The 27409-nt window shown below is 31.0% G+C and overlaps 2 protein-coding genes across 4 annotated transcripts in view; both read left to right on the plus strand.

Moving 5' to 3' along the window:
* The window catches only part of LOC144836012 (peptidyl-prolyl cis-trans isomerase H-like), a 176684-nt gene that overhangs the window by 110859 nt on the left and 38416 nt on the right, over positions 1-27409 (plus strand). The window lies entirely within an intron of this gene.
* Positions 1-27409, plus strand: part of LOC144835965 (uncharacterized) — a 124668-nt gene that overhangs the window by 84988 nt on the left and 12271 nt on the right. For all 3 annotated transcript variants that reach the window (XM_078691107.1, XM_078691108.1, XM_078691109.1), the window contains 4 exons: positions 15279-15351; positions 19538-19627; positions 26414-26491; positions 26788-26988. In XM_078691107.1, the coding sequence (XP_078547233.1) occupies positions 15279-15351; positions 19538-19627; positions 26414-26491; positions 26788-26988 (442 nt within the window). The remainder of the gene's footprint in view (positions 1-15278; positions 15352-19537; positions 19628-26413; positions 26492-26787; positions 26989-27409) is intronic.

Here is a 27409-nt window from a genome sequence, read left to right on the forward strand (position 1 = left end):
CTTCATATTCACCCTACAGTGTTTTACATAATCAAAGATTTTAACTCTGAAAGGTGACGATGATTTATATGACTCGATAGGCCCATCAAGCGCAATGAGAATATATTTGACCTCCTGTTAGAGAGGCCACAAGTCTGTAGATTCGCAACTTTATTAATAGTTGATGTCATCATTTATATGTTCATGGTTTTGCTGGAAATTATCACAACGACGGAATTGATATTAGTTGCCGTAGATAAGTCAATGAGAGGTTATAATTTAAGTAGCGTGGAATACGGTTATGATAAGTGTGCGTTGAGCTTACTGCACCAAACTGTTGCCTTCGAAATACGACATGTTTCATATTGTTGATTACATAGATGGTCTTGAATTTAACACTGTAAGTTTTATATTGCATAAATACTGCATTTATGTTGGCTAATTATTTCATTTTTTAAGGCGAAAGTTGTGTTAGGTGTTAAAATATTAGCTTACCATAGTTGAACCTTTTCAATATGTTTTTATAATAAACATACTGCATTGCAGTTATTATTTAATTATATATAGGATCTACTAACCGTATGACAAATAAATTATTATTTTGTATTAAATATTTTATTTAGTAGGTTGTCATCATCAGGCAGTGAAAACTAAAATTTCAATCTGAAATATCAATCTGAAGTTTCAATCTGAAATGTCAATCTGAAGTTTCAATCTGAAGTTTCAATCTGAAATTTCGATCTGAAATTTCAATCCAATGTACGTATGATAGAGTGGAATTATAATTTGAGCATAAAGAATAAGATAAACAAGTCCAATGGAATTATCACGTATGATAGGGGGATTATATTTGAGCATGAGATTTCAATATTAAAACATTTAATTAATTATCAAATCTTTTAACCTCATTTATAAAGTACAGTGCTTAAATTTAATGACAACGCGTCACTACTGATAAATACACTGGTAGATGCAGTATCGGTTCAATTTCATTTTGACATTTTTACGAGCTAAGCTGATATTTTTCGACCATTAGTGAGAAAATTTGAATTGTCCGGACGGAAGCCAATTTACTTTTGCATTGTGGTGTTGTAGACATTTTGACAGTAGGTGAATTTCGTGGTAATATATGTTTGTTGAACTGTCATACTTCTTGCACATGGTGACCTGTGGTTCAGATTTTTATTTTTTTTTATTATTTCCGGAAAATATATAATTTATTCACAACACCAGTATATTATATAATTCGTCACCAGGATATATTCGTGTGTTAGGCTATTCATGTTGAATTATTATACGGATTAGTAAACAACAATCAGCTACTGAACTACAATAGTACAACTCAACATTTTGTTGTTTACATTCCAGGCCTTAAAGCCGTATATTGTAAGCGGAAGCTTTTGATAAAATCATTTCAATCAGGATTTAGAACCCAATAAGTCAAGTGATACTGTAGCATACATGTTTTAATTATTGTAACAAACGTAATTATTTATTGTTGGGATTGCGTTGTTGTTAACACTGTCAAAATGTTGTCGATTAAAGCGAAAAATCGTCTTTTAAAACATTCGCCGTTGGTGCTTCGGAAGAGATCAAACTCATTGCCAGAAGTCTATTCAAGGTACTGAACATTTTAAGTCTTATTTTAATTATGCTAACCGTTTTTGAACATTTCTTTAATTTAATAATCCTGATGAAAATGTTTTTTCTTACTTAAGCTCTGTCTACACAGACTTTATATGGACATGATGATGTTATATCAATACCATATTTAAGCATATCACTACGATATTTAGGCACATCACATTTTTTTTGTCAAACTAGTAGTTCGATAGTGTAGACAGAGCCTTACACAGTTAAACACCCTTAAAATTCTCTTATCTATAGTGAATATCACTTAAGTTAGATTGGTACATACAGCCATTGGTAAACTTGCCCCTTGTCTTTTTTATGTTAGTTCACTAGTCAATGTTTCGATTTTTGTCTGACAAGCTCAAGTAGTATACATATGAAACGCCATATGTGGCAAAATATTTATCTTTTTACTAATATTAAGTCAAACCTCTATCTAGAACCCAAACTAAGCCATTGGGTCATATTGTTTTTACTGGCAACAAAAAACAATTATTTTAAAAACTGATCACACTCAGTACACCTAATTCAATAAACATTTAAGGATTCATCTTAAGGTGTATTTTAAATGTTATGTGTAGCATACTGTATACAGTATGTTGGTTCTGGCCACAGATTCCTACCATGATAATAGTAGCTTCATACTACTACTTCAAGTGACCTACTTTTCAATTTTAAAGTTCAATTTATTCGACTTTATTACACAATCTTATATTTTGTATTTTAAGTTACTTTTTTTCGTTGATAGTGAACAGAATGTGTATATAATATACACTAAATGTACGGCCATAATACGTGACATTATCAAAATGCCTGTCAGCCAGTATTAACTTCTAGGATATGTGATCCTAATGCGAATATTGACTTGAAATGTTTTTCTTCGGTTACTTGTAAACTCTTGCTGAATTTTTATCCAAGTTGCGTCTAATAGGAAATGTTGGAATTAATTTTTAAATTGTTTTAAAATTCTGTAGTATGTTTAGGTCTTTTTTTTTTGGTTTGCCAAAGATAATGTTAAAATTCAAAACATTGATGTATTTAAAATTGTTTATATAAGTTTTAAATCTATATGCGTTTTATTATCATATGCAGTAGTCATTGTTCATGATTTTAATCATGAGTTTTATCTTATCGTTTTTGTCATTATCTTTATTCATAAAGATGATGATATCATGATCATTGTCATTTATCTGTAACATCATCATCATTCTCCAGAAGGATAACAACCAAAATGTCACAGCATTCTTTTCCTTTTTTAACCACCTAACTTTGTTTATTCACCAGATTAAAAAAAATGTCACATCTTCTTTTGTATATTACAATATTACATTTCTTTTTTTACACAAACATTAATATATCATAATTAATTTAGCACTATCATCATCTTTATTCTACCATTGTAATATTCATTATTATCATCAATATTTATCAAACAATTCTTGAATTCTGAATAAAAAAAGATAATAAACTAAAAGATTTCATACCATAATTAATTTATATTTTAATAATCTCAATAACTAAAATTGAAATATAGATTCAAAGTATTTTGTGAAAGACTAGTTAAATTAAACTACATTATTAGAATATGTTCAATACTACTTGAAGCCACTTCCGCCCCTGTCGGCAATTATGATTCATAAATACATTTGATAATCCCGTAAGTGATTGGTTATGTAAACGCATTTAATAAAAAAAAAATGTACACCTTTTCATGTCCTTTTCCTGTCAATGGTGTTATCTAGTGTTTCGTGTTTAGAAACAAGACACTGTCTGTCACAGCTTGGTCCCTGTCGTCTAAAAACATAATAGAATCGATGTCTTGCTGGGTTGTTAGTATCGGAACACTCGAGCAGAGCATGGTTGAAATCCCAACAGTATTTAATCTTGTAGTCTTATAGTGTGTAGTGAAAATGTGGTCGTAAGATATATTGAAACTATAAAAAGAAGATTTTGTCTTAATCTGGTTACCAATGGTTCTGGTAAGTACATCAGAATACCTCTTTTTTGGACAACCCTATTCGGGGGACTGTCTTATACATGGGACACCCTATTAAAGGGACACTTTCCTGTGAAACGGACTGTCAATGTATGTCTTTTAACACTATGGCCAACTGCTATTCTGGAGACACCTCTATTATGGGGACACTTTATTGGATGCGGAATATGTCCCGTTTATAGGTGGTCTATTGTTATATTTGGTTTTAAAAATGTTGATTTCATTATAATATTCATTTCCTATGTGAACAATGGATGGTAGATTTTGAGATGTTGTTAAATGATCATAATCATCATCATGGGAATTACATTTGTGGTAAAAGATTACTTGGCATGACTCAAATATGTTAGACATGACTCAACATAACTAAATACTATTGATAATGTTCCTAGCAACTGATGATTATGATTCTTAGGCACAAAACAAGGGGCCCTCCCCAACTCCCCACCTCCTCTTTCATTTGGAAATTATAATGCAAAAATAAGACATTAGATAAGTTCAGCAGCATTTCATTTCACCATGTTTATCGAACCACCAAACCCACCAGCCCAAATCTCCCCAGCCCCTACCCCCTCCTCTTCTCCCCCACCCCCATTGTTACACTTGGTTGGCTTTTAATTTTCCAACAGTAATCGGAACACAACCAAACAGTAAGTTTTAAAGTAGGAGTATGAATATGAATTTATTTTTTGGTCTGTTGATTCACATGTTGTATATTAGACTCACACTTATTTTATTAAAGTAATCAAATGAATGTCCAAAAGACCCTCTTTCTCCATCCCTCTTTTTATCTCCTCTATTCCTTTTTTTTCTTACCTTTCCCCTTCTTCCCTCATTTCTCTTTCCATTCTCTCTTTGGCCTCCCATCTTTTTCATCTCCCCTTTCCCCATCTACATCTCACCCCCTGCTATTCCACTCTTTCCTCTCCCCTTTTCCATCCCCCATTTTATTGGTAAATTTTAGACAAATTTTAAAATATCTGAATCAATATACATAATATAATTTTTATATCTGCTACTGACGTTAACAGATTGTTAAAAAATCAATATATTACAAGAATGTTTATCTTCCATTTACATAATAATATTTTATTATATAATTTTTTTCCAATATAATAGAATTCGATTCAATAAAAAAAAACATAAAAATCAATGATTTTTTATGCACCTTGCATTGTACACTTCTTTCTACCAATGCCCTACCTACGCCCATATTTGGAATATCCGATTGTCTTCTCTTCCTGTAGTAGAATCGAAACCTCAAGCAGGAAATTCTCTTCCTGTTGCAATTCCGTTCAAATTCTCGAGCATTGTAAAACAAGTGATTTTTTTTTTTCCGTTCGCAATTTTTATGTTCTTGCTTATTATTTGATATATATCAGGAATCAAAATGGCTCAGGGTAAGATAATATGTTTTATTTTGTAAATATTGCTATCATTATGTACTTTAATCGTCTAAATATATTCTACTTTCGATGGTAATCTAGTGTTTAGTTTGCCTAGGCTGATTGTTTAAAGAGCTGGTAGAAACATGATCGAAAGTGCATTGTTTTATCAGAGTTGAATCAAGTGTATCAAAATCCACGTTCGACGACACGCTTAAAGGAAGTACGTCCAGATGCTTCCATGTTGTTATGATCGCATTCATTTATTACCTCCTACAGTATGCTCACAACCCTGTTTGCTTGTCTGTCCGTGTACAAGATATCTGGTATTAAACTCTTAGCAAAATTTCATTACATTTTTTCCACTGATTCGGATTTATTTATTACTTCATCCAATATTTATACCCTGTTTGTCTGTCGGTCCATGTACTAAATATCTATACAAGAGTTATTGGTGATTCTTTATGGCATTTTATTTCCTAGATCAGGCACCCATTAATTATTGAGAAAACTAGAAAATAAATGGTTTCTTCTGTGTTTAGTGTCACAAATTGCCATGCTGATTGGAATAGCCTCTATAATCTCTTACATTTATAGATTCTGAAAATCTGTACACTATAAACAAATCATTTTTTTAAATATTAAAGCTAGTTTGCGCATAAAACTTAATAGAGTGGTCCTAGAAAGAGGTGGTCTTTAGATAGGATTTACTAAATACTTATGAATTAAGCATGATTATTATGTTTTGAGTGACCCTGTTCACAAATATCCGGATGTTAATAATTATTGTTTTCTCTTATTCTGATTAACTGTATAGTTTAATTGAGGATTTTATTCAAGGTAGAACTGATGTATTTTTTGCAGGTATTTTCTATAAACAATATGGTGTTCTTAGCATCTAGGTTTTTCTTAAAGATAACATAATAATCACCTTCAATGGACTCTATATCCAAAAAGTGTGCTAGTGTGTATACAGTGTAAGTCTATATAGTGTGTCCGACAAGTGTAATGCATACAACAAGTGTACATAGTGTATATTGTGTTTCTGACAAGTGTAATGTGTGCAAGTGTACACAGTGTGTTCCACAAGGGTATATAGTGCGTCTGACAAATGTAATACATCCAACAAGTGTACATAGTGTATATAGTGCATCTGACAAGTGTAATGCGTGCAAGTGTACACAGTGCGTTCCACAAGGGTATATAGTGCGTCTGACAAGTGTAATGTGTGCAAGTGTACACAGTGTGTTCCATAAGGGTATATAGTGCGTCTGACAAATGTAATGTGTGCAAGTGTACACAGTGCGTTCCACAAGGGTATATAGTGTGTCTGACAAGTGTATGCATCCAACAAGTGTCCATAGTGCATTTGTCAGGTGTGATATGCCCAAGTGTACACAGTTATGTACAGTATATATAGTGCATCTGACAAGTGTAATAGTGTCCAACAAGTGTACATAGTGCATATAGTGCGTATTGTATGTCTATTCATTAAATTTAAACACAAAATTTAAACAAATAAACTTCCTCATAATAAGTGTTCCATTTAAACATGTCCGTTATCAGTATCATGTGACTTATTAAAATGAGAACGCATAATTATACTACATAGCTGCCATACCGTACTATTTATCAGAGTTTATGTGGATTATGAAATTGGATAATTGTGTCAATGTTATCTGTCTCAATTTACTCGTTTTTGATTAATAATTTATTCCATCCTTGCAACCTACCTTAAGTTTCAATCTGGATTTGATCTTATTAAAATAATATGACCCTGATTTGGATCAAAGTATGAATGTTAATTTTGACTACAAAATAAGGATGTAATTAATTTAAAATTACTGGTATATTATGTTCTTATTCATTCCTTGCTTATTTAAATGATAAATAAAGGTATATTGATTGATTGATTGATAAATTTAATTGGATTTTTAATAATAATTTATATTGATTGATTAATCAATAACATTTGATTGGATTGATCTGTAATCAGACATATTGATTGATCAATATATTTGATTTGATTGATCAGTAATTGGCATATTGATTGATATTGATCAATAGGCCTACATTTGATTCAATAACTTTGGTTAACCAGTCAATCAAATACACTGATAAATTGATGAGTTAGTTAGTTAATTGATCGATCAATAAATAATCGTATATATAATTAAACGATTGATACAGTAAATTGACTTATTGATTGATTGATGACCAATACATGGTTTATTGATTGATTGATCAAATGATTGGCTTATTAGCTTAGAAATATTTATCACTAAAATCTACACAGTAAACATATCATATTACTATATTATACAATACAGTAATATATTGTACTAATACAATGTAAACAGATGTTTTATCAGTCAATTTAGTACTTTTTCATTTACCAGCCTGTATGGAATTACCACAATTAGGGGCTTATTCATTGTGACCTTGGTAAGGTGCTTTTACAAGACACATCCAGTCTCCAGTGACCTCACTTTAAATCCTTATGTAGTCTCAAATTCTACTAACAAAACTTCAGATATACAAACAATAACAAAGCCTAAAATCAACCTATTTATAATAATATATGCATAATTGGTGAACCTATTGTTTATCGTTTATGCATAATGAGGAAATTTAAGGGTATTTTATCGTTGTTTTATACAGTATAGTAGTTTATGAAGGATTTATGCTTGTGGTAGATTGTAGCCTAATACAGTTATTAGCTGTGTAAGCCAGCTGTCTTGGTAAAAGGATTTATATGGCAGGGTCATGTTAGGGCAACTGTTTAGGCATCAACAGTAGGCTCAGAGGAGAACGTTACATCCTGGAATAAACACTGCAAGCTTATAGCCTAGCAGCCAAGTTTTATAGTCTGCAAGAAACAACTCTGATTTCCATTTTGGTAAATTCTGGAAACAAAAATGTACAGGAATCATGGTAAGAAATAGGGATTTATCTTTCTCTGTTGTTAATAATGTTTCTTGGGTTTTATTAGATTCTCATGGTGTTATGTTTCATGTGCGTTTTAAATATGAAGTTTCCAGGCTAGCAAGAATGTGTGTAGGTGGTTGAGGAAAGAAGGAATTAATTGACACTTTGCTAGCTTGTTATTCACCATGGAATAGAGTATAGTAGGCCTACAGATTATATACATAGAGCTAAACTGTTTCTTTTCGAGCAAATGGTTTGTTTGTTTATATCGGTTCCTAATGAGAGTACTACAGGATTAGCCACTAAGTCTTTAACAACTTTAAGTTTTGAGAGATGTTTAGAAAACCTTATAAAAGGTGACAAAATTTAGGGCACCTAATTGCATTGTTTTGATCTGTGTTTACATTGTAATCTGATTAAAATCATTGTGAAGAGTTTTAATTAAATTGTTATATTATTTATTTTGGTATACCATAAGCTTTTAAACACTTGAGCAAACAAACTTATGGTTGAAGTTGAGTTGAGGGAAGCATATTTATTATTACCCATTATTAAAACTTAATGCGGTCATTGGCATATAAAACAATAACCTTGCATTGAGTTTGATCATAGGACAATAAAATCAGGCCTTTAAAAGTTGAAAAACAGGGTCGCTCAGTCAAAGTTTTTTTTTTGTAGTCGTGTTTGTGTTATTGACATGACTAATACAGATCTATTTTTACTAGAATAATAAACCACTACTGGGGCAAAAGTTAAAAACTAAAATTAGAGGGTGCTATAGAAAAACGAATCAATCCAATTTTTATTAAGAATCATGGTGGCTTAAGAGAATAGAATAGTTTTCACTGAAAAATCAAGGTAAACTTTATATAAATGCACTATAGTGTATTGTTTTCTAATTTTAAATTTGTTTGGTGGTTTTTTTAAATGCACAATCGCCAAGAAATGTTCAATCACAAAAAAAAGAAAAAAAAAACTTTTTTTGTAAACCTGCAATGAAGAAAAATTAGATTAAAAGAGACGGCACGTACCATCCACTCTTCCCATCCTCTCATATTGCCTGTTCTTTTTGTTTGCTTTCTCGGACATACACAATGTAGGCGTTATGAACTTTATATAGAAGTTCAAATACATAAAATTTATAATAATCACATACATATTTAAAATACGGGTTGATTATTTTGGCTCTTTTGTTTTAATAACCCTCCAGGCTGGTGCCACAATATATTTTAAGTTATTGTTTTATGAGAGACTCTCTTTTATTTTACCGAAGGAAGGAATTGATTAAACTTTTATTCTTTTGATTGTGTTTGTGTTTAAATTCAAGCCCATTAGCCAGGATCTTTACAGAGGGGTTCGTTTTCCAACAAAAGGTTAGTTTTTTAAAAGCTCACTTCAGGAAAAAGTTCGCCCGGTAAGAAAGTGTCCCCTTAATAGTGTTATCCACTGAATAGGAATGTCCAAAGAAAGGGTTTACATTTCAAATAGTGGTCAATACTCCAGTTCACCTGACTTGGATCTTTTAATTGAATTGTGGCAAGGAGAGAATGTGTTTACAGTTGGTATATGAGGAAGTGTTTCAATTTCATGTGATGATGATTGAGATGAAAGATGATTATTAACAGCCATCTGTCATAGTTTGCTTAGTTTGAATTCTTAGCATTTTCTTATTTGATTGGACTTATCCGCTAACAAGACACTCTCGCTCATCTGAGCACTCTGATGATGAGGAATATTGGAGAATGCTAAGAGTGGATATCATTGGAACATGTAACACGTTTTCCACAAGATTTTATATGCAAATTACAAGTGTTGGTTTATGTAAATCCATAGTATTGTTGTAACAGAGGAGCAGTAACATATAATATTAATAGCCTGTCAAAAATATTTATTTTTCAATGCACAAACAATCAATTCTTTTTGGAACAAACTCCTTCCTTTTGTAAATTTCACCAAATTTAATATTTAGGAAATTTCTTTGGTCATCTTTTTGGAATTGGTGCTATATAAATATTTTATATACATATTTATTATTATTATTAATGAATACATGATCCTGTGTTCAATCAATCTTACATTGAAATATAAAAAAAATAATGGTAATTAGAAATATTTCTCATCGCAAAATAGTTTTAATAACTTTCATGATGTAGGTTTCAAACCATCACTGGTATTTATGTTTTCATAATTTTGCCCCTCATGATGCGAATATGATATTTTTACTGAATGCATTACATTGGTGCACGTTTGCACACTCGTAAATCACTCATACCAACTTTATATTTAAAAACTAAACATTCATATTTGATTTATAATATATTCGTTTAACAAAACTAATTTTCCAAACATTTTTCTGACTAGGAAATAGTTTTCTTGAGCTGTGTACTTTTTACTAAATTAGTTTATTTCAATATTAAAATGTTTGTTTTGTTGGAGGTGTTCAACCTGTGTATTTTATAAAGTAGTAAACAAATTATGAAACAAATGCACCTGGTTTCAAATTGCAATCAATTCTTTAAAACATCTGTATATATCCAGATGTTCTCTTTATTTTACTTGAGGGGTAAGGAATGACCTCGGAACAGCTGGGGTCACTGGTGCTCCAAACACGCGTGTTCACACAACATGTGAAGTCACATGCATGTAATTGACTCTGTTATTACCTGAACGGCTGCAAGCCTCTTATACCTGACTCGGACTCTGTCAGAACGGAGTGCCGTGTTGTTATTACAGCATCGTTTACCTGCACTGCAAAGCCCTCAGTTATTGTATCATTTAACCACGCTCTCTGAAGCTTTTATCTTTTTGCTAATCTACTTTTAATGGATCAACAACTCTCAAACAATGTTCTTGCTGTAACTTTACAAAGAGCTTAGGAATTCAAGTGATAGGTTACTACTACTGTAGTGAAAAAACTCTGTTGCTCGATTCAGCGTATAATCAGATTTGATATGTGGTTAGACCTGACCTTTTCACCAATCACTACCACTCTCATTTGCTTGTTGGTTACCGCAGTGCTAGGATGCTTTGGCTTTGACTGGGAGTCTTTTAATTCTTTTTGAGTGTTACATCCTATTCTGTGAATAGGAACAATATTAATGGATTTTTAGATAAGGAATGCACAAACTATCGTATCCAAATATGAAGGAAGGCGTACGATTAATCAGATACACAAAGTAAGTGGATTTTTATAATCGATGATGGTATTAGGATTATTTAAGATTTCAAGGGATTTCCCTTGAGAGAGTTTTAGGATTAGTGGAACTGCATGTTTCTTATCTTAGATACATCCAAGATGCATGGTCACTCTCAAACTTGAACCAATAAAATAACAATTTACATTTATCATTGTAATTTTGAAAACATATAAGAAAATGCAACAAAAATAATTAAATTATAGAGTTTTAAAGTCAATTTTAAAGTTTTAAACTATTTGTTTTGTTATGATACAATATGTAAACATTTTGGATTTAAGCAAAGAAAATTGCCAGTAATCGCTTATATTATTGTATACCAAGTAGGCCTTCCATACTTTCTTCATAAAGCAAATGCTTAAAGATAAAGAACATTTTGTGATGTTCCATTTTCATAATAATAACAGCATAGCTTTAAATTATAGTTTTATTAATTTGGATATCTGAGATGTTTTTTTTAATATTTGATTCTAAACAGTGTTAAATTACTACTGTGTTCTAGAAATTTAGAAAGATAAGTTATTAGCTCACTTAAATCATAATTGTTTTAAATTTAGACAAGCATATGTGTAAACATGTCTTAGTTGAACTTTAAATGTAGGCCAATCAAGCAATTAACAAATTAATAAAGCACACAAAGAGACCAACCTTAAGGGCCATCACGTGTAAACATTTTTTATTGTCCCAATTAATTAAATCAATTAGTTCAGTTTAAAAAAAAACGTTTCTTGTATTTAAATTTCCATGATGACTATTTCTAACTTAATATTTGTCACCAAATTTATTTGTCACTATATTTATGTTTCACTAAATATATTTTTCACCAAACTTATTATCACCAAACATTTTGTCTGACCAAATTTGCTGCTGTAATTATCCCTGATTAAAGGTTGACCGTCTTGTTAAACATACAGTAATATTTTTTTCCTTGTTAGTTTCACAAAATGTCCTGTTAAGATTGTCCCAAGGGAAGAGATTCTGCTGAGTAACAATTATTCATAAAAAAACAAAATATATTTTATATAGAGTAACTTGTCTCTGTAAGAAGACTACAGAAATGACCTTTCCGGTTTCCAAATGTCAGCTCCATCTGTTGCTCCAATTATTAATTAATTATCAACAACATGAGGTATTAATGTTTGAACAGAAAATAAAGAATAACAATATATAGGTTATACTAATAAACAATGCTTGGTTACTGACACATAAATAAATAGTTTTTTAACATTTTCAAGTACATACTTGTGTAAGTTCTTTATAGTTAGTATACTGTACGTGCTGTTATGCCAAGTATTAGTAATTAGTATTCTACAAGAAGCTTCATTCAAGCACTGTCACTGTTACATTTGATTATGCATACCAATGGTCCAATGGTAGGGCATCTACATATTAAGCAGAAGATTCTGTGTTCGAGCCCACAGGGTATCACTTATTCAATTCTTAAGATTTTTTCATTACATATTATTTACTGTTTCATATTAAATAAGTTTTGCTGGGTGATTTGACTTTTAAAAAAAATGCATTTACTGTGTTTACTGTTGAACTTTAAACTTTCTCGTTTGGTTTGTAATTAATGAAGTGTTTCTTAAATAGTAAAATATATCATCTTTATTGCAATAATTTCAGTGAGTGTATCATATTGAATAAATATTACTCTAGGAATGGGCTTATGCATCCCAGAGTGGGCTTACAAATCAACAAAATTACTAAAACATGTCTGTCAATACCTATTCATTATGTAAACCGTGTGTTGTTTTTTCTGATGAAGGTGTAAGAGTCATTGAAACTAGAACAGAATTATTTCAATTAAATCGTAGACGTAGTATCGCCTTATAAATCAGCGTGGTAAATTTCACATTTAACTTCCTTTTACTCAAACCTTCAAACTTAATTACAATGGAATCAGTCAACATTAATTGTAAAATGCAATCAAATGTTTAAATAGAACATTATTGATAATAGAATAAGAGCATGTTTTCTCAATTTCCGTTGTTGCGAGTATTTTTTATTACCGTTTTAATCCACGCACTGTTATGAACATAATTACGCAGTTGACTGATGAGGCTTTTAGTGGTATTCAAACTTGGTTGTTAACATTCTTGCTTACGAATTCAAAGTATTTGGTTCAATCTTTTTTATACCACAAACTGTGTTAATTAGTAAAATGTAATCTCTCAAAAATCCATCCATTTAGGGCAGTTGCAAATGCAGGGGGCAAAGGCCCCTGGTTTAGGACTTTCTAAGGGGTCCTCCAACACCGTGGGAAGTTACCCTGGAGTCCTGTAAGCTCTGGGGCCCCTGGGTTTAGCCAGTGAGTGCTCATAGTTACGCCACAGATTCGGGCTTGCCTAGGTCCAGTGAATGCTTTGAACAGAGGCCAATTCACTTCTCGGATTGTTGCACTTGGGAGTGTATGCACTACTGTAGTAGTAATATGCAAGTCAGACAAAAAGAAAAATTATAGATACAGTGATATCATCATTTTTTTCATTACCACCCTTGATAAAAATTAAATCCATCCTATTAATATCCAAATAATATTAATTCAGGTATTTTGTTATCAATTTTTGTGGTATGAATTTATCATCCTGATATTTGTAATTGCTAAAATGAGTCATTTAACATTCTTTTGTGTTGACTATTTAAATACAATTGTTATCTTGAAAAGTCTTACCTGTTTACCTGAAGAACCCACCCAGGTGTACACAGGTGAGAGGTAAATAATTCATCGTATTGAGGTATTTATTATAATTTAGCAAATCTTATTGTGTATTCTTAAGTTCTTATTTTGGTATAACTTAATTTAAAAAAGGATCGTTATGAGACAATGCTTTGCCTTTTAATTTATGATCCTAAAACAGATCCACATATTCTTCTTTAACTTCTGTATGTTACTGCCTTTGTTGAACTGTTATTTAAATAACGAAGAAGAAAGAAGGAAAGAACCATACATCCATGTTTACACAAATGGAAAAAAAAATTTGTTCATGAAGGGTTTTTGTCTATGTTTGTTTATAGTTTGCGTACAATGTTGTCAAATTTACATAACAACAACAACTTTCTATCTTGTTTATCTTGTCTTATTCAATACCTTTAAGGTGTTCAGTTTGATACAGCAACCAAAAGCTTGCGATCTTCTCAAGCATGCTAGAGGTTTTAAACAAACATTGCACGCTTTTGTTAGCTTATGCGCTGTCTGTTCGGTATTGTTCCTATCGGAGATTTGTGTTATCACTAAAGTATTGTCCAAATATTTTCTAACACCCTTCAGTTACATTTATTTCCTTAAGTGTTATTGACAAAACTATTTATATACCAATTGTGGAAGGAAGATGGAAGTACTTGTTTAGACATAAAAAAGGAAATTGTTCAAAATAATTTACAATAGTTTCTTTTAGGATTAAACGAGTACAGTTAGTAATTGTGAGAAATACAGTTTTGTTTTTTTTTATATTATTAGGTATATTTATTCATAAAAAGACATCAAAATACAACGGCAGCCAAAAGGCTGAAAAGTAGTATTTTACAAAATTTGATAAAAATATATAAATACAGTTGTTATATTGTTACATTGAATTCTAGGACAAGGTTGTACCCCCACATACAAACTAAAAATTCAAATCATTTATGGAGAGGTGAGAGAGGATAGATTGAGGGATTTATTTATGCATTATAAATAAATTGAATTCTTATATCATTTGATTGTTTCGTTCTCTAATAATCAATACTACGGTATCTGAAAACCAGAAACTTTAAAACCAGACTTTACTTTAAGTCCCAAAAGTATAAAAATTCTTTTCCAGACAAAAAAAAACAAACAGGCATATAGTAGGTCATTCAATGAGGTCATCATTTTCAATTTTTAACTACATATTTTTTTAATAATTAAACAAAACTACACAAAATATCTTTCCATGATTTTTTTTTTTTAAATTTAAAATGAAATAAACAGAAATTTGTTTCTTTATATCTGCGCATTTGTTTGTTGTATCATTATTCAAAGTCGAGGCGTCAGTGGTTTGTGTGGTATCGAGAAGTCTATTTTGATAATTGGTAATTTTATAGGATATAAATACCTTTTGAAATATTATGTCATCATCAATTTTATAATGATTATATACTTATTATCAAAAAATTTAACAAAGTTAATTTTTTGTTTTGTAGGAGGAAGAACATGGATGTGCAGTTGTACTGTGAGGATCATGTTCCTCTAAAACCAACATCACCGGATGTCGATGTAAGTGTTTTTTTTTTGTTTTTTTGGGGGGTATAATTAAACTGCAAACCTAGAATATTCCTTGTATTACTACATACTAAAATGTTGAATCATAACTTGGTTCACACTAGGATGCAATGCCAGGACGTTCGCACAACGCAACCTAGTTGACCAATGACAAGCGGGAGTTTGATTAATCCAACACTTGTAATTGGTCAAACTAGTTAAGTTGTAATTACTGTACATCCTTTCATTGTCTCAAAGTAGGAACCAACCTTTAGGTTGAAATCCAGGCTTGTAAACATAAATGAAGAGACACTAAACCATTTATTACCATTTATTTACTAAACCCTATTATATTGAGTGAACACCCCTAATGGATAGTCTGTTTGGTCTAGAAGATGTTCCTTAATCAAGGTTCTATCTACTGTAATGATATAGTTTATTTAACATTTTTTAGCATCAAAATCTTATTTATTCACATCAAAGTATTTAAAGCAATGTTCTTTTAGGTGATTGAATATGGAATACTCGATATTTCAATTTTTACAGAAAGTCATAACAGATGCCATAAGTGGTTTGCAATGATTATTTAATGACGACATTAAATCTGCAGTTACACATGCATTATCCTCTTGCCGAGTGCGAAACAATTCCCGAGGGTTGTTCGCAATGATGATAGATTTCAGCTAGGGGAGTTAACATAAGGAACATGTTAGTCTCATGAACTATTTTAATAAATACTTTTTTTTTCTCGCAATCTATGGACAAAATAAACGCATCAACTGTCTTAAAGTAATTGAGCATGATATTTCTCATAGTCGGAGAATTTCCTGAAATGTAGGTTGCTAAAATGTTTATCGTGGAATTAATTGTAGTTTTACCGATTCTGAGCGAGACGCACATGTTTTATTGGTCATGTAGCTGATAATGTTGTGCTTGACTTGCAGAAATAATTCGTAGATGGAAAGAAATATTATGAAAATAATTACCTTTGTCTAAATTTTAAATGTTTCATATTATTATACAATAATATAATATGCAAATTTCTGTGTATGGAATTTTAATTTTAATAACTGAATTACAAAAACTAAATGTCAAAGACCTCGATGAGCACGTAATCACCCTGTTATAAAGCCCTATACTGTGGTCTGCATGGCCTTCCCTATAATGCCACAAACTCCATACACACACACCGTTCATGAGTGCAAAACAAATCCTTTAATCCATGTGAATGCCATTCGGAACTCTGTTGATTCCGCGATCGTGGTGTTGCTGTAGACTAGGATTACTGCTCATGTCATGGACCCGTGTACATAGGGATTATACCAGCCATTACAGCGTTAATGTGTCGTCGCTGTTGTCATGGCGATAATACACCGGACGAACATATCTTTTGGACTTTCCATCTGTCCCAATAATTTTCCTAATTTTTAGGGTCGCTATTTATATACATTTTTGTACAATATATTAAACATTCAATTTATTATGGAAATATAAAAAAAAAAATTCAGTTCTATTTACATTTAATTATTTCTCACGATCATCAATTTATTACAAATTTTTTCATCAGTTTTTTATCTGACCGACAAATGTATATTTTGACTAATAGTTAATTTTTAATAATTGCCTTCATTGGAATTGAAAAGTTATAATAAATCATTTTTGTACAAAGTGCTAAACTTTGAAGACAGCAAAGATAAATATGTTTAGGACAAAGAACATAACAATCGCCATAAATGATTATAATTTAGCAGGTGGCGATAACATTACCATACTTTAAAACCCGTAAAAAGTAATTCCTAAATCTTGCAGGTACCAAAATTGTCGAATTAAATGTTTGAAAGATTATAGAAAATGTTTTTTAAAGATTGAAAAGCTTTGTCTGATGTGTATTTCATTTCTATAAATGCAAAGCAATGACCTTGTATGGTTTATCAAAGTGTATCACATCTTTAGTGTATGTACTAGAGTGCCGTATCACCAACAATAAAAAATAATTTATTTCAATGCACACCTTCATAGCATCCATTCAACTTTGCGTTCAAAAGACAAAGAATAAATCATTCTATAATTTTTCAGAAATTCATTTCATTCTTAAACCATGAGATTGAAAGGATACAGTACATTCTAGATTCTTTGGAATGAAAAGCTTTATAGCCATAAATGTAAACATTTTAATTGATAATATAAACCAAACTACAAGACAACCTGTTAAAGTTCGCTTGCAATAGATTTGAATAAATTTACTCTCTTCTTACAAAAGAAAGATGTGGTATGTAAAACATAAACAAAATATGTTAAAATACAATAACATTTGAAGATGATTGATTGATTTATGATGATAAATGCTTAAAAAGTAAAGAAATACATTTTTATTTTATCTTTCTGCCATGTAATTGCGATATTGGTTTTATGCCTGTAGCACAAAACTCTTAAATTTGTTTTTGCATTTTCAAAACCATTAAACATGATTGATATATGAAAAGCATTGACTGGATTTTATTTCGCTTCTGAACTTTTTCTCACGAGAGGAAATCTTTTGGAACGAAACTAACAAAACAGACTTATTAATTATTTTGTATTATATTATTATATATAGGTTTAGTATTATTATCTATTTACAAGGCCGTTTGTGGTGTGTACTGTAAGGGTGTTTCTATTGTGTTCTCATAGTAAAACCAAGGCTGAAATTTAAATAACTCATCAACAAATACATTAATTGAATTTATGCGCATTGAGATAGATTCAAGTCCAAGGACTTTTACCCCAAGTTCTAGATGTTCAAATAGCATCCCACGATACCCAATTAACCTTGCAATAATATAATCCTCTTAAAAGGTATATTAAAGTAAAGACGCATATACTTTATGGTTGATTAATATAGATATTAGATTTAATATATTTAATAGCAAATGTTTATGATTTTTTTAAATCATTAAAAGGAGCTTTCGGCCTTTTTCTCTCTGTCCTCGCTAAATTTTGCAAAATGAGTGGCTGTAGCTTGGTGGTTAGTGTGCTCGCCTTCAGATCCTAAGGTCCCAGGTTCAATCCTGACCTAAGGGCCAGCGTTGTAACTCAGGACTCTTTAAACTCCACTCCCTAAGCCTCAAATGAGACTTAGTTTATAAGCACAATAAATTATAAAATAGTTTATCCATCCTGTAATTGATAAATTACTCGTTATTGGATGCGTATAAAAAAATTACAATGCAATTATAATTTATAAGTTCATGAACACTTCATTTTACAATTATTAGTCACCTTGCCTCCCTCTATTGAAAATCCTGGATCCTCCCCTAAAATCATTAATAATATTTTTAATATATCTCATGATTTCTGATAGTAGTCACTTGTAATTTGATTAATAACGTCACGTTTTAGCCCTGAACAATTTCTGGTATCATATGAACCAAAACATGTGATTCTTAAAAACAATGATTGCTTGAATTGAAACATTAACTGTTGTTGTAGCATAATTTTAATGTAATATAATGTTTAAAAGCACAAACAAGCTTTTAATATTGGTTACATAAAACAGGGTTATATTTCCAAACTATCGCAATATTTGCATATAGAATAAAACTTAAAAGAAGGCGTTGAATAAGCTGATTGTTTGCGGTTATAAACCCCGAAGGCTAGTCGCTAAACAAACCATGACTTCTTTGTTGATTTTACACAGAAATACAAGTAACTCCTCGCTGGTTTATTTATTAGTCATAAACTAACTAGCCCATATGTATCACCATTGGCGTGATTAGATCATAATCAAATCGAGGTCTTACTGTGCTAAACTAAACATGAAAATGAATCAATTTAAAGTAGGACCGTTTAACGATAAAATAATCTAAGATTAGTGGTGATTTTGAGGCCATTTTAACAAATTCTTTGATTAAACTTTTGTGATAATCCTCGCCTTGAGATATGATTTAAATAAATTATGTAAGTTATTATAGATTATTCTTATTTATTTGTAATGCGCTGGACTAGATATTTAACATAGATGAAGTTAAATTAAATGTACTACTTAAATTAAGTTAACCGGTTCTGGGACAGATATTCAATATTTTTGTTAAATGCTCTACTAAGAATACTTGATATTTGTTTGCAGGAAGTTCAAGATGTTTTGCCAAATTTGAGAAAATGTTGTTTCCTGCTGTTCTTTCATATTTGTTTACTTATATTTGAACTTTTGCTTCTTTTTCAGGTTGAATTAGATTTTTTTGAATTTATAACGAAAATGCAAAGTAGCAGGCTAGACGAACAGAGGTGCTCAATGCCTCTTTTAGCACCTGGGGTAAGTGTTTATTTTCGAGGAACCATTTACTAATAGTAATACAATTATGATCATAAACTCTGTCAACCGGAAACTCTCTAGACTTTTCTTGAGGTCCAAGAAGTTTTTTTACCATTAAAAATACATTAGGAATACCAGAATTTCTGGAAAACCAGACATATGACCAGCTTGAGGGTGTCCGGTATTGGGTTGACTGAATACCTATTGATTGCTACTCTAAGAAAGCATAAAAAGCCTATTTTCAACAGATACCTTCACTCACACATGTTCAACATTCTTATTATACATGCTGACTTTATCAAAACATAGAACATTGTCATAACAGCTATACCCAGAGGCCTCAGAGCATGAGCAGCCCCAATGCAACTATCCAGTATTAGGAGCGCTAAACCAGGGGCCTTTTCCCCATATGTTATGCCACTTACATAATAAAAATAAAAAATAATACATTGTCTTGTCTCTGCACTACATACTGGCTTTATTAAAACATTGAACATAATAAGCTTTAAATAATCTACAACAATATAATAACATCATTTAACATCAAATAACTTAACACATGTTAATACATTGTCTAATAGTTAATAAAACACCAATTATTTTTATATTTACATACAAAAGTACAGCCAAACTAATACAGTTAACAGATGTCCGGAAAGTGCACCAACTTTTGATCTAATTTTTTTCCATGAATAATTGCTTTACATAAAGCATCCACATTATATCAACGCCTATAATGTAACAAAAATACTGCGTACAAAAGACTATTAAGGGTTATTTATTTTAAAATTTGATTAAATCTTCTGGCTGGAGTATTATGAACTTTTTTATTAAATATGAATTTCTTTATCCAATTTTTTTTAATAAGCGTTGGGAAACAAAGAAATCGGTTAGATGATATGGTCGAAAACCTTGGGGATTTTTTGTACAAAGGCAATATGAACTATCTTGATACTATCTTTTTAAGATGCCGCAAGAAAGGTTCGGTCATATTCAAATTAATTGTATTAGATTGGGTTAAAAAAATAATGCATTTTCTTTGATGAGATTGTATGATGTATTTTAGTACATTGACTGGACAATAAGCTTTTTCAAAACAATTTATGAATTTGTGAATTACCACAAATTATATACATTTGTGAATCACCACAAATTATATATACACAACGTTGAAAACTACAATTTATTACAAGTCGTTGTATGCAAATTATAAAATGTAAAATAAAAAAAAAACACAAAACCTTATCAACGTTCGATCGAAATTTTAGATTCATGCGTAAAATCAGTCCAATTGTTCAGAAGTCAGTTTAATTTTACGGAATAATTCCTGAAGTATCAACTTACATACAGCACTCGTCTATCATTAGTTGCAGGAAGACAAACAATGAAAATATAACAGTCTTTGTTTTGTTTTTTTCTCTCAAGAGTACAAAATACTCGTTGAATAACATATCCTATCCATATTATTATTGTTAAGTTGTATTGATTTGTGGTATAAGTTGAGAGGTTTTTGGAATCTATTGTGTGGACGCTATTCCGGAGTTCTAGATTACATAATTTGTTAGAAATTGACAAACAATAAAAAATAGTTTGATGTTTCAGGTAGCTTGTGTATTAATATTAATTTGATTTCATATGTTTAATAACATCCCTCCTTTCCCCCTCCCCCCCCCCCCCCCCACTTCCCTCCCTAAAAAAAATGCTATACCATACATGCCACAAAGAAAAATTGTTTTAACATTTTTTGAAAAATTGTTTTTTTTTAAATTAAATTAAGTAATCTTTTGATATTTATTACTTGGTATAAATAATTATAAAGATCATTTCATCTATGAACAAATATTAACTGTTGATGTCTGCTCCCGCTACCACGCATCTAATTAGTTATTTTGAGTAAACACACTCTCTCTGAACTTTGCAAGTATGTTTGCTGTAGCTGGCTAAAGCCCTTTTGATGATCCATACGATAAAGAATTTCTGCCAAGTCTTCGGTTTTATCTGATGCAGATAAAAACAACAATAAAACATGTGTTTGGTTTAGAACACGTAATGGAGAACAATTGTATTTGTATGCATTTTGAATTCTTTGAAGTTGACGTAAATCTTTGCTTTAGTAATTTGAACTAATTGAAGATTTACCCTCCTGTTGATATCGATGATTGAGATTCTTTAAATACACGATGTTCTTTCCCAGACATTTTCCCTTGAAAGAGAATGATAAGAAAATTTAGTTTTTAATACAACTGCTTTAAGGGGACATTTTCTTTTGATACAAACAAGAGAAAATATAGGTTTAAAACGAAGCAAAGACTGTTATATTTTCCCTGTGCAGCTTACATCCCTATTAAGAGGTCACTTTCCTGTTATATATTATACAAACAACGGGCAATATATGTTTTAATAACATAACTACAACATCACAAGTTATAATAATACGGCCAACCATTTCCAGGGGATGCCTGTATTAAGGGGACACTTTGCTATTATCCAAACAATTTGACAGTATGGCCAACCCCTATTCAATAAAGACACGTGTCATATTTTGTTGGCAGATATTAAGATGCATTGAGTTTGTTGTAAAAAAAAAACCCCTAGCACTTTATTATAGGATGCTATGTTAAGTAAAGTACATGCCATTATTCTTAACCTTCTTTGTATGTGGGCCAAAAGAGTTCTCATTAATAATTATAATAATAATACAAAGGTTATACTACTGATCTGACTGACTTTTTTTTGGAAGATGTACTTTTAAGTACTTTTTAACTTTCTTCTGTTCATATTTGGCTCCTGCTCCATTTTTACTGTCGTCTGCTGCATTCACTATTAAAGTCTGCTCATGTTTTACTGTCGTCTGCACTGTTTTTATGTAACGGCTGCTACATTATTTTTAGGGGTTTCTTCTTAACATTTTGTTGTCTGTAATTTTAAATTATTTGCACATATAAACTGCTTAAAAATTACCATAATATGTTTTGCACAAATGGCAACAGGCACTATAATTACCATCTTTTAGAATTTTTTCTATTGCATCGTGCGCAATCTCGTTACAATTCCATAAATTATCATTCTTTGCGAAGACAGTAACCTTAAATTTCAAAATATTGGCAAATTGTTATTCTTTCTACGCAACAGGAAAAGATTTTCTAAAAGAAACAAAAGTAAACCTTTAATACTGTCAACATTGCCAGAGACAGCTGGAGTTGAACAGTTGAAAAAACAATCATGAATAATTCATGCAGAAGGAACTGTTCGCGTGGCTCATTGTTCTAGCAATTAGTCGCCGTTCAAGAATGATGCGTTCACATTTTGTGTATATGTATTGTAAACTTAAATCTGCAAAATGTGTGTGCTTATCGTGTATGGCTCGTTAGTCTTCATGCACTGCAGTTACTATTGAACTGGACGTAAGATTTTGATTCTACTGTGGCATTGTTACAGAGTTCAATCCAGGGGTAGTAATCATATAGTTTACTAATTTTGATATTTTAAAATCGTAAAAATACTATTAATTCAACTTTATTTGTTCAGGAAGGCTGGGATAAAGATAGATGGTTCGCTTAGCTCTACTCTAAGAACTTGTTTGTAGTTAAAGCTGAAATTAACAATTGCTGAATATGATCAATTTAAAATTTAGGATTGCTTATTATTCTAACACAATCCAAAGATCATGCAAAAACATTCTATGCGATTCTATAGATTTACTTATTTTGCTATCTTATACACTAAAAACAAATTATGGTCTAGAGGTATGATCCCAGGTTTGTATATGGAGATTATGTGTTCGAATCCAAGCTTGATCATCTCCTTATGATCCCAGTTTTTTATCCAAGAATGTAAAAGATAACAATTGTGTAATTTCTCCTAAATTTTCAGTACATTTTCATTCCCAGTGATTAGAGATAGATTACTGTATTAAATACAATTTGTTTCTGATGGGAATAAACCTCTGATCTCCACCTGGGGATGCTACAACAAGATCACATAACCTGTGAAGAATCAATAACAAAGCAAAATACAATATTGGAATTAAACGCAACTGTCAATTTGATTTCTAAGTGTTAAAATACAATAATAATTAAAATACTGTCATTGGTTTCTATTGTTACTAGTTTTTATGATTAATCTAGAGGTTGTGGGTTCAAATCCAATCCGATAACAACAGCTGTATTGTTATTATTACTACTTATATAAAACATCTATTTTCCAATATATTTTCACATAGCTTTATGATCAATATATGTGTATTTTTAAGCCTGGCAATACAAATATAGAGAATAGCTTCAAGTATACAGAGGTTGGAAGTGGTTGGTGCCAACCTTCTCTATAAACACCCTCTCCCCCTCTTCCCCTCTTCCCCACTATAAACTCCTCTCCATAGAGAGCCATGTTGATTAACTGTAAAATATGAGTCAGCCTTTGTTTAAAGATAATTGTCATGACTTATAAAATGATTTGAACCAAGGTCAACCAATTTTTAAAATTGTGTAACTACTTATTATGTCATTATTTTATTATTAGTAACATGAATAAACCATTATAAATATCATAACCAGAAAATTAATGTATAATAAAAATAATAATTTTCTCATAATAATTACATTATAATAATGTACTAATTTATTTATTTTTTTTTTATTTTATTCAAACTCATTCAACAGCGGGAAACCCGCCCCTTACAGAATGGAATAAACTATACCATATAAAAATATATATAAATCTTAAAATCTAACAATTTTACTAATTTTATTACAAAAACAATTATAACGGTCAAAAAAGAGATCAATAGAATTATCTTTAACAACACAATTATTAAAAAGAAGACAAATACGTGAAATAAATCCATTCTTCATTCTAAATTATCTGATAGTACATATTTTGAAATATTTTGTGTACTAATGAACATGGTAATTTAGTATGATTAGGTTGTGCGCATACTTTTTATGTTTGCGAAAATCTTCACTCAACCATTGAACACGTTTTCAAACAAACGACAAATTAGGTGTTCAGAACAATTTTTACTGCTAATTGTCATCGTACAATAAACATGATGTTTTAATATCAATGATGCACGCTTCGTTATAAGGCTCCTAAAAACTTTGATAGCTTCAAGAGAAATTTTAATTCGTTGAGAAATTAAACAAGAATTCTGTCTCCCGAAGCTAATTTGTATTTGATAGTACGACTCCGATACCATCAAATATAATCATGGCTGTTTTTTGCCTCACATTGGCTCCACTAGCCATAGCTGGCGGTACTTTGTAAGACCAAAGCAGCATGGGTCTAAGCTTTCGATTGTCTGCTTTCATTAGGGCGGAAAGATCTTAATTACCTCATCAAAATTGGTGATGTATTGTACACATGTTTTGCCAATTGGCTTTAATACTACCTGCCTATTTATTATTCTTGTTGTGGCCAGTTTGTGATTCTTATTGATGACTGTTTGCAGAAGCAATGTTTTTTTTTCCATTTGAATCTGACTCTTTCTTTTGTAGCCAATGTTTTTGTGTTTTAAACGAAATGATTTCTTTTTTATGGCTTTTTTGCAACTAGTGTTTTGGTTTTGTTTTGGTTTTGTTTTGGTTCGGAGAATGTTAATTTATTTATTTTTGTGGAGGAGGAGATTTCTTATGTGGCCTCTTTTTTTGCAGCCGTGTTTGTGTTTTGGAGAGGTTAATTTTTTTTTTGGATGTGAGGTCTTTCAGCCAGTGTTTTTCCCCATTAAATCTGGCTTCTTATTTTGTATACAGTATGTTTATACTGTAGATGTAATGTGTCGTCATTGTTTTTGATACATTCTGCATTCATTTTTGTGATTTATGTTTGTTAAGACGGTGATGGTGTGAAGATTAGGTTATTCTGTCATGTTTGTGGGCGTAATGTGTCAAAAGAAAAAAAAAATGTAGAGATATCACATTAATATCCTAACAACTTCTTTCAAGTATATTCCCACCCCCTAATTTTCCCCAAATGTTTTGACTAGGCCCCTGGGACTATGGTCATATGAGGAAGTTGTTATTCCTGGTCATATACTGTAATATTTTTCCTATTTTGGCCCTGATGGCTGTCCATATTTTGTAAAACTGTAAAATACTTTAATAGGTTCTTATTGTCTACAACAAATATGCTTTAAATTCCTACTGTAATGTACCATACAAAAAACAATTTCTTCGTAAAATGTCTCTTCTATGGCTTTGAATATTAACAATCCTTCAATTTGGAACTCACATATTGTTATTGTTTGCAATACTTAAGTAATTACTCAGTGGAAAATTAAGTTCTTGTTAAAAATTTGTTGTGGAGTAATTGAAGCGGATCAAATCTATCAAAATCATTGTTATCTATTTTAAGAATTTAATGCTATGATTATAGGCAGGGTTTATTTTAAAATGGTTAGAAATTTAAAATATTTGTCTTTGTTTGGTTTACCTTGTTGTGGGATTAATAAGCTAAATAATACGGCTCTCATTAAAGTCACCCCATGTCTCTCTTTATACCAGAAGAATTGGTAATTGTCTATCAAAATTTTAATTATAATAATAATAATATTGTATTGTTCATTGCGTATTCTTTCACGATGTGTTATCGCAATGGTATTTTTATGACGAAAGTGCGTTTCAATGAAAGAAAAAAAAATTCTACCCTTGAGGAGGTTGATGTAGAAAATAAATAATCACCTATTGTATATATTATGTTATGGTTGTACTATGCAATAGTAAACTGACTTGGAATTAGTGTTAAATAATTAGTTTATAAAGAACAAAAATTAATTTTGTGTTTGTTTTTTAGATTCCAAGTCCAGGACCAAACTCTCCAAAAAGAACAAGGTCACAAACACGAAGGTCAAATACAGAGAAAATACAAGAGGTAGGTTTTATCAAGTTATAATCACACACATCATTGTACTTATTATTTTCTTATTGTCATTATCATTATCGTAATTATTAACATTAGCATTACCATCATAATTTCATCACCAAAATCACTATTATCAACATCATTATCATCATGATTTAATAATCATATTCATTATTATCAAAATCATGTTCATATTATTATCATCTTTTCTCAGTTGTCCGAGTAGAGGTAGTAGTAACGTACACTACGGAAAATACAACCATAAATTACATACAACATTTAATTGCTTTTGTATGTCTCGGCAGGTTTTGAAAACATCAACGGAAAAAGAGAGCGAACCGCCATCAATTATCCAACCGCAAGATGGTGGATATTGGATTGACGGTATCCATGACGATTCCCCAAAGAGTCAGGAGATTAAACAAAAAACAGAACACTTAACGTCGGAGAATAAACTTGAATTTGACGACACGGCTAAAATGTACAGAAGATGTTTTCTTGGCAAGGTTAGTAGAATTACATAATACGTTATTAAATTTAACATTTTTATAAATGGTGGACGTGACGGATGGCTGTCACATAGATGTGTTTTATTGTCGGACTAATAATTCTATTTATAAATGATAAAGTGGATGTTTTCGTAAACTACTGTATATAGTCACACAGGTATGCCCAGCTTAAACACAAAATTAGTACAGTATAACCCTCCTTTGAGACAACGCCTATTAAAGGGACAATTTCCCATAGAACGAACATGGCATTGTATGTTTTAACACTTAAAGCATGCAAACCCCTATTATTACTTTGTTTGGTCCTGAAGATGTCCCTTCAATAGGGGTTCTATACTGTGTTAGGGTAGGTGCTATTCCTGAGGTCCAAAGGGTGTAAATATACCATAATAAGCATTTTGCATAATTATCCAAGGGT

Source organism: Antedon bifida, chromosome 2, assembly GCF_963402885.1.
Source record: "Antedon bifida chromosome 2, ecAntBifi1.1, whole genome shotgun sequence".
Taxonomy (NCBI): domain Eukaryota; kingdom Metazoa; phylum Echinodermata; class Crinoidea; order Comatulida; family Antedonidae; genus Antedon; species Antedon bifida.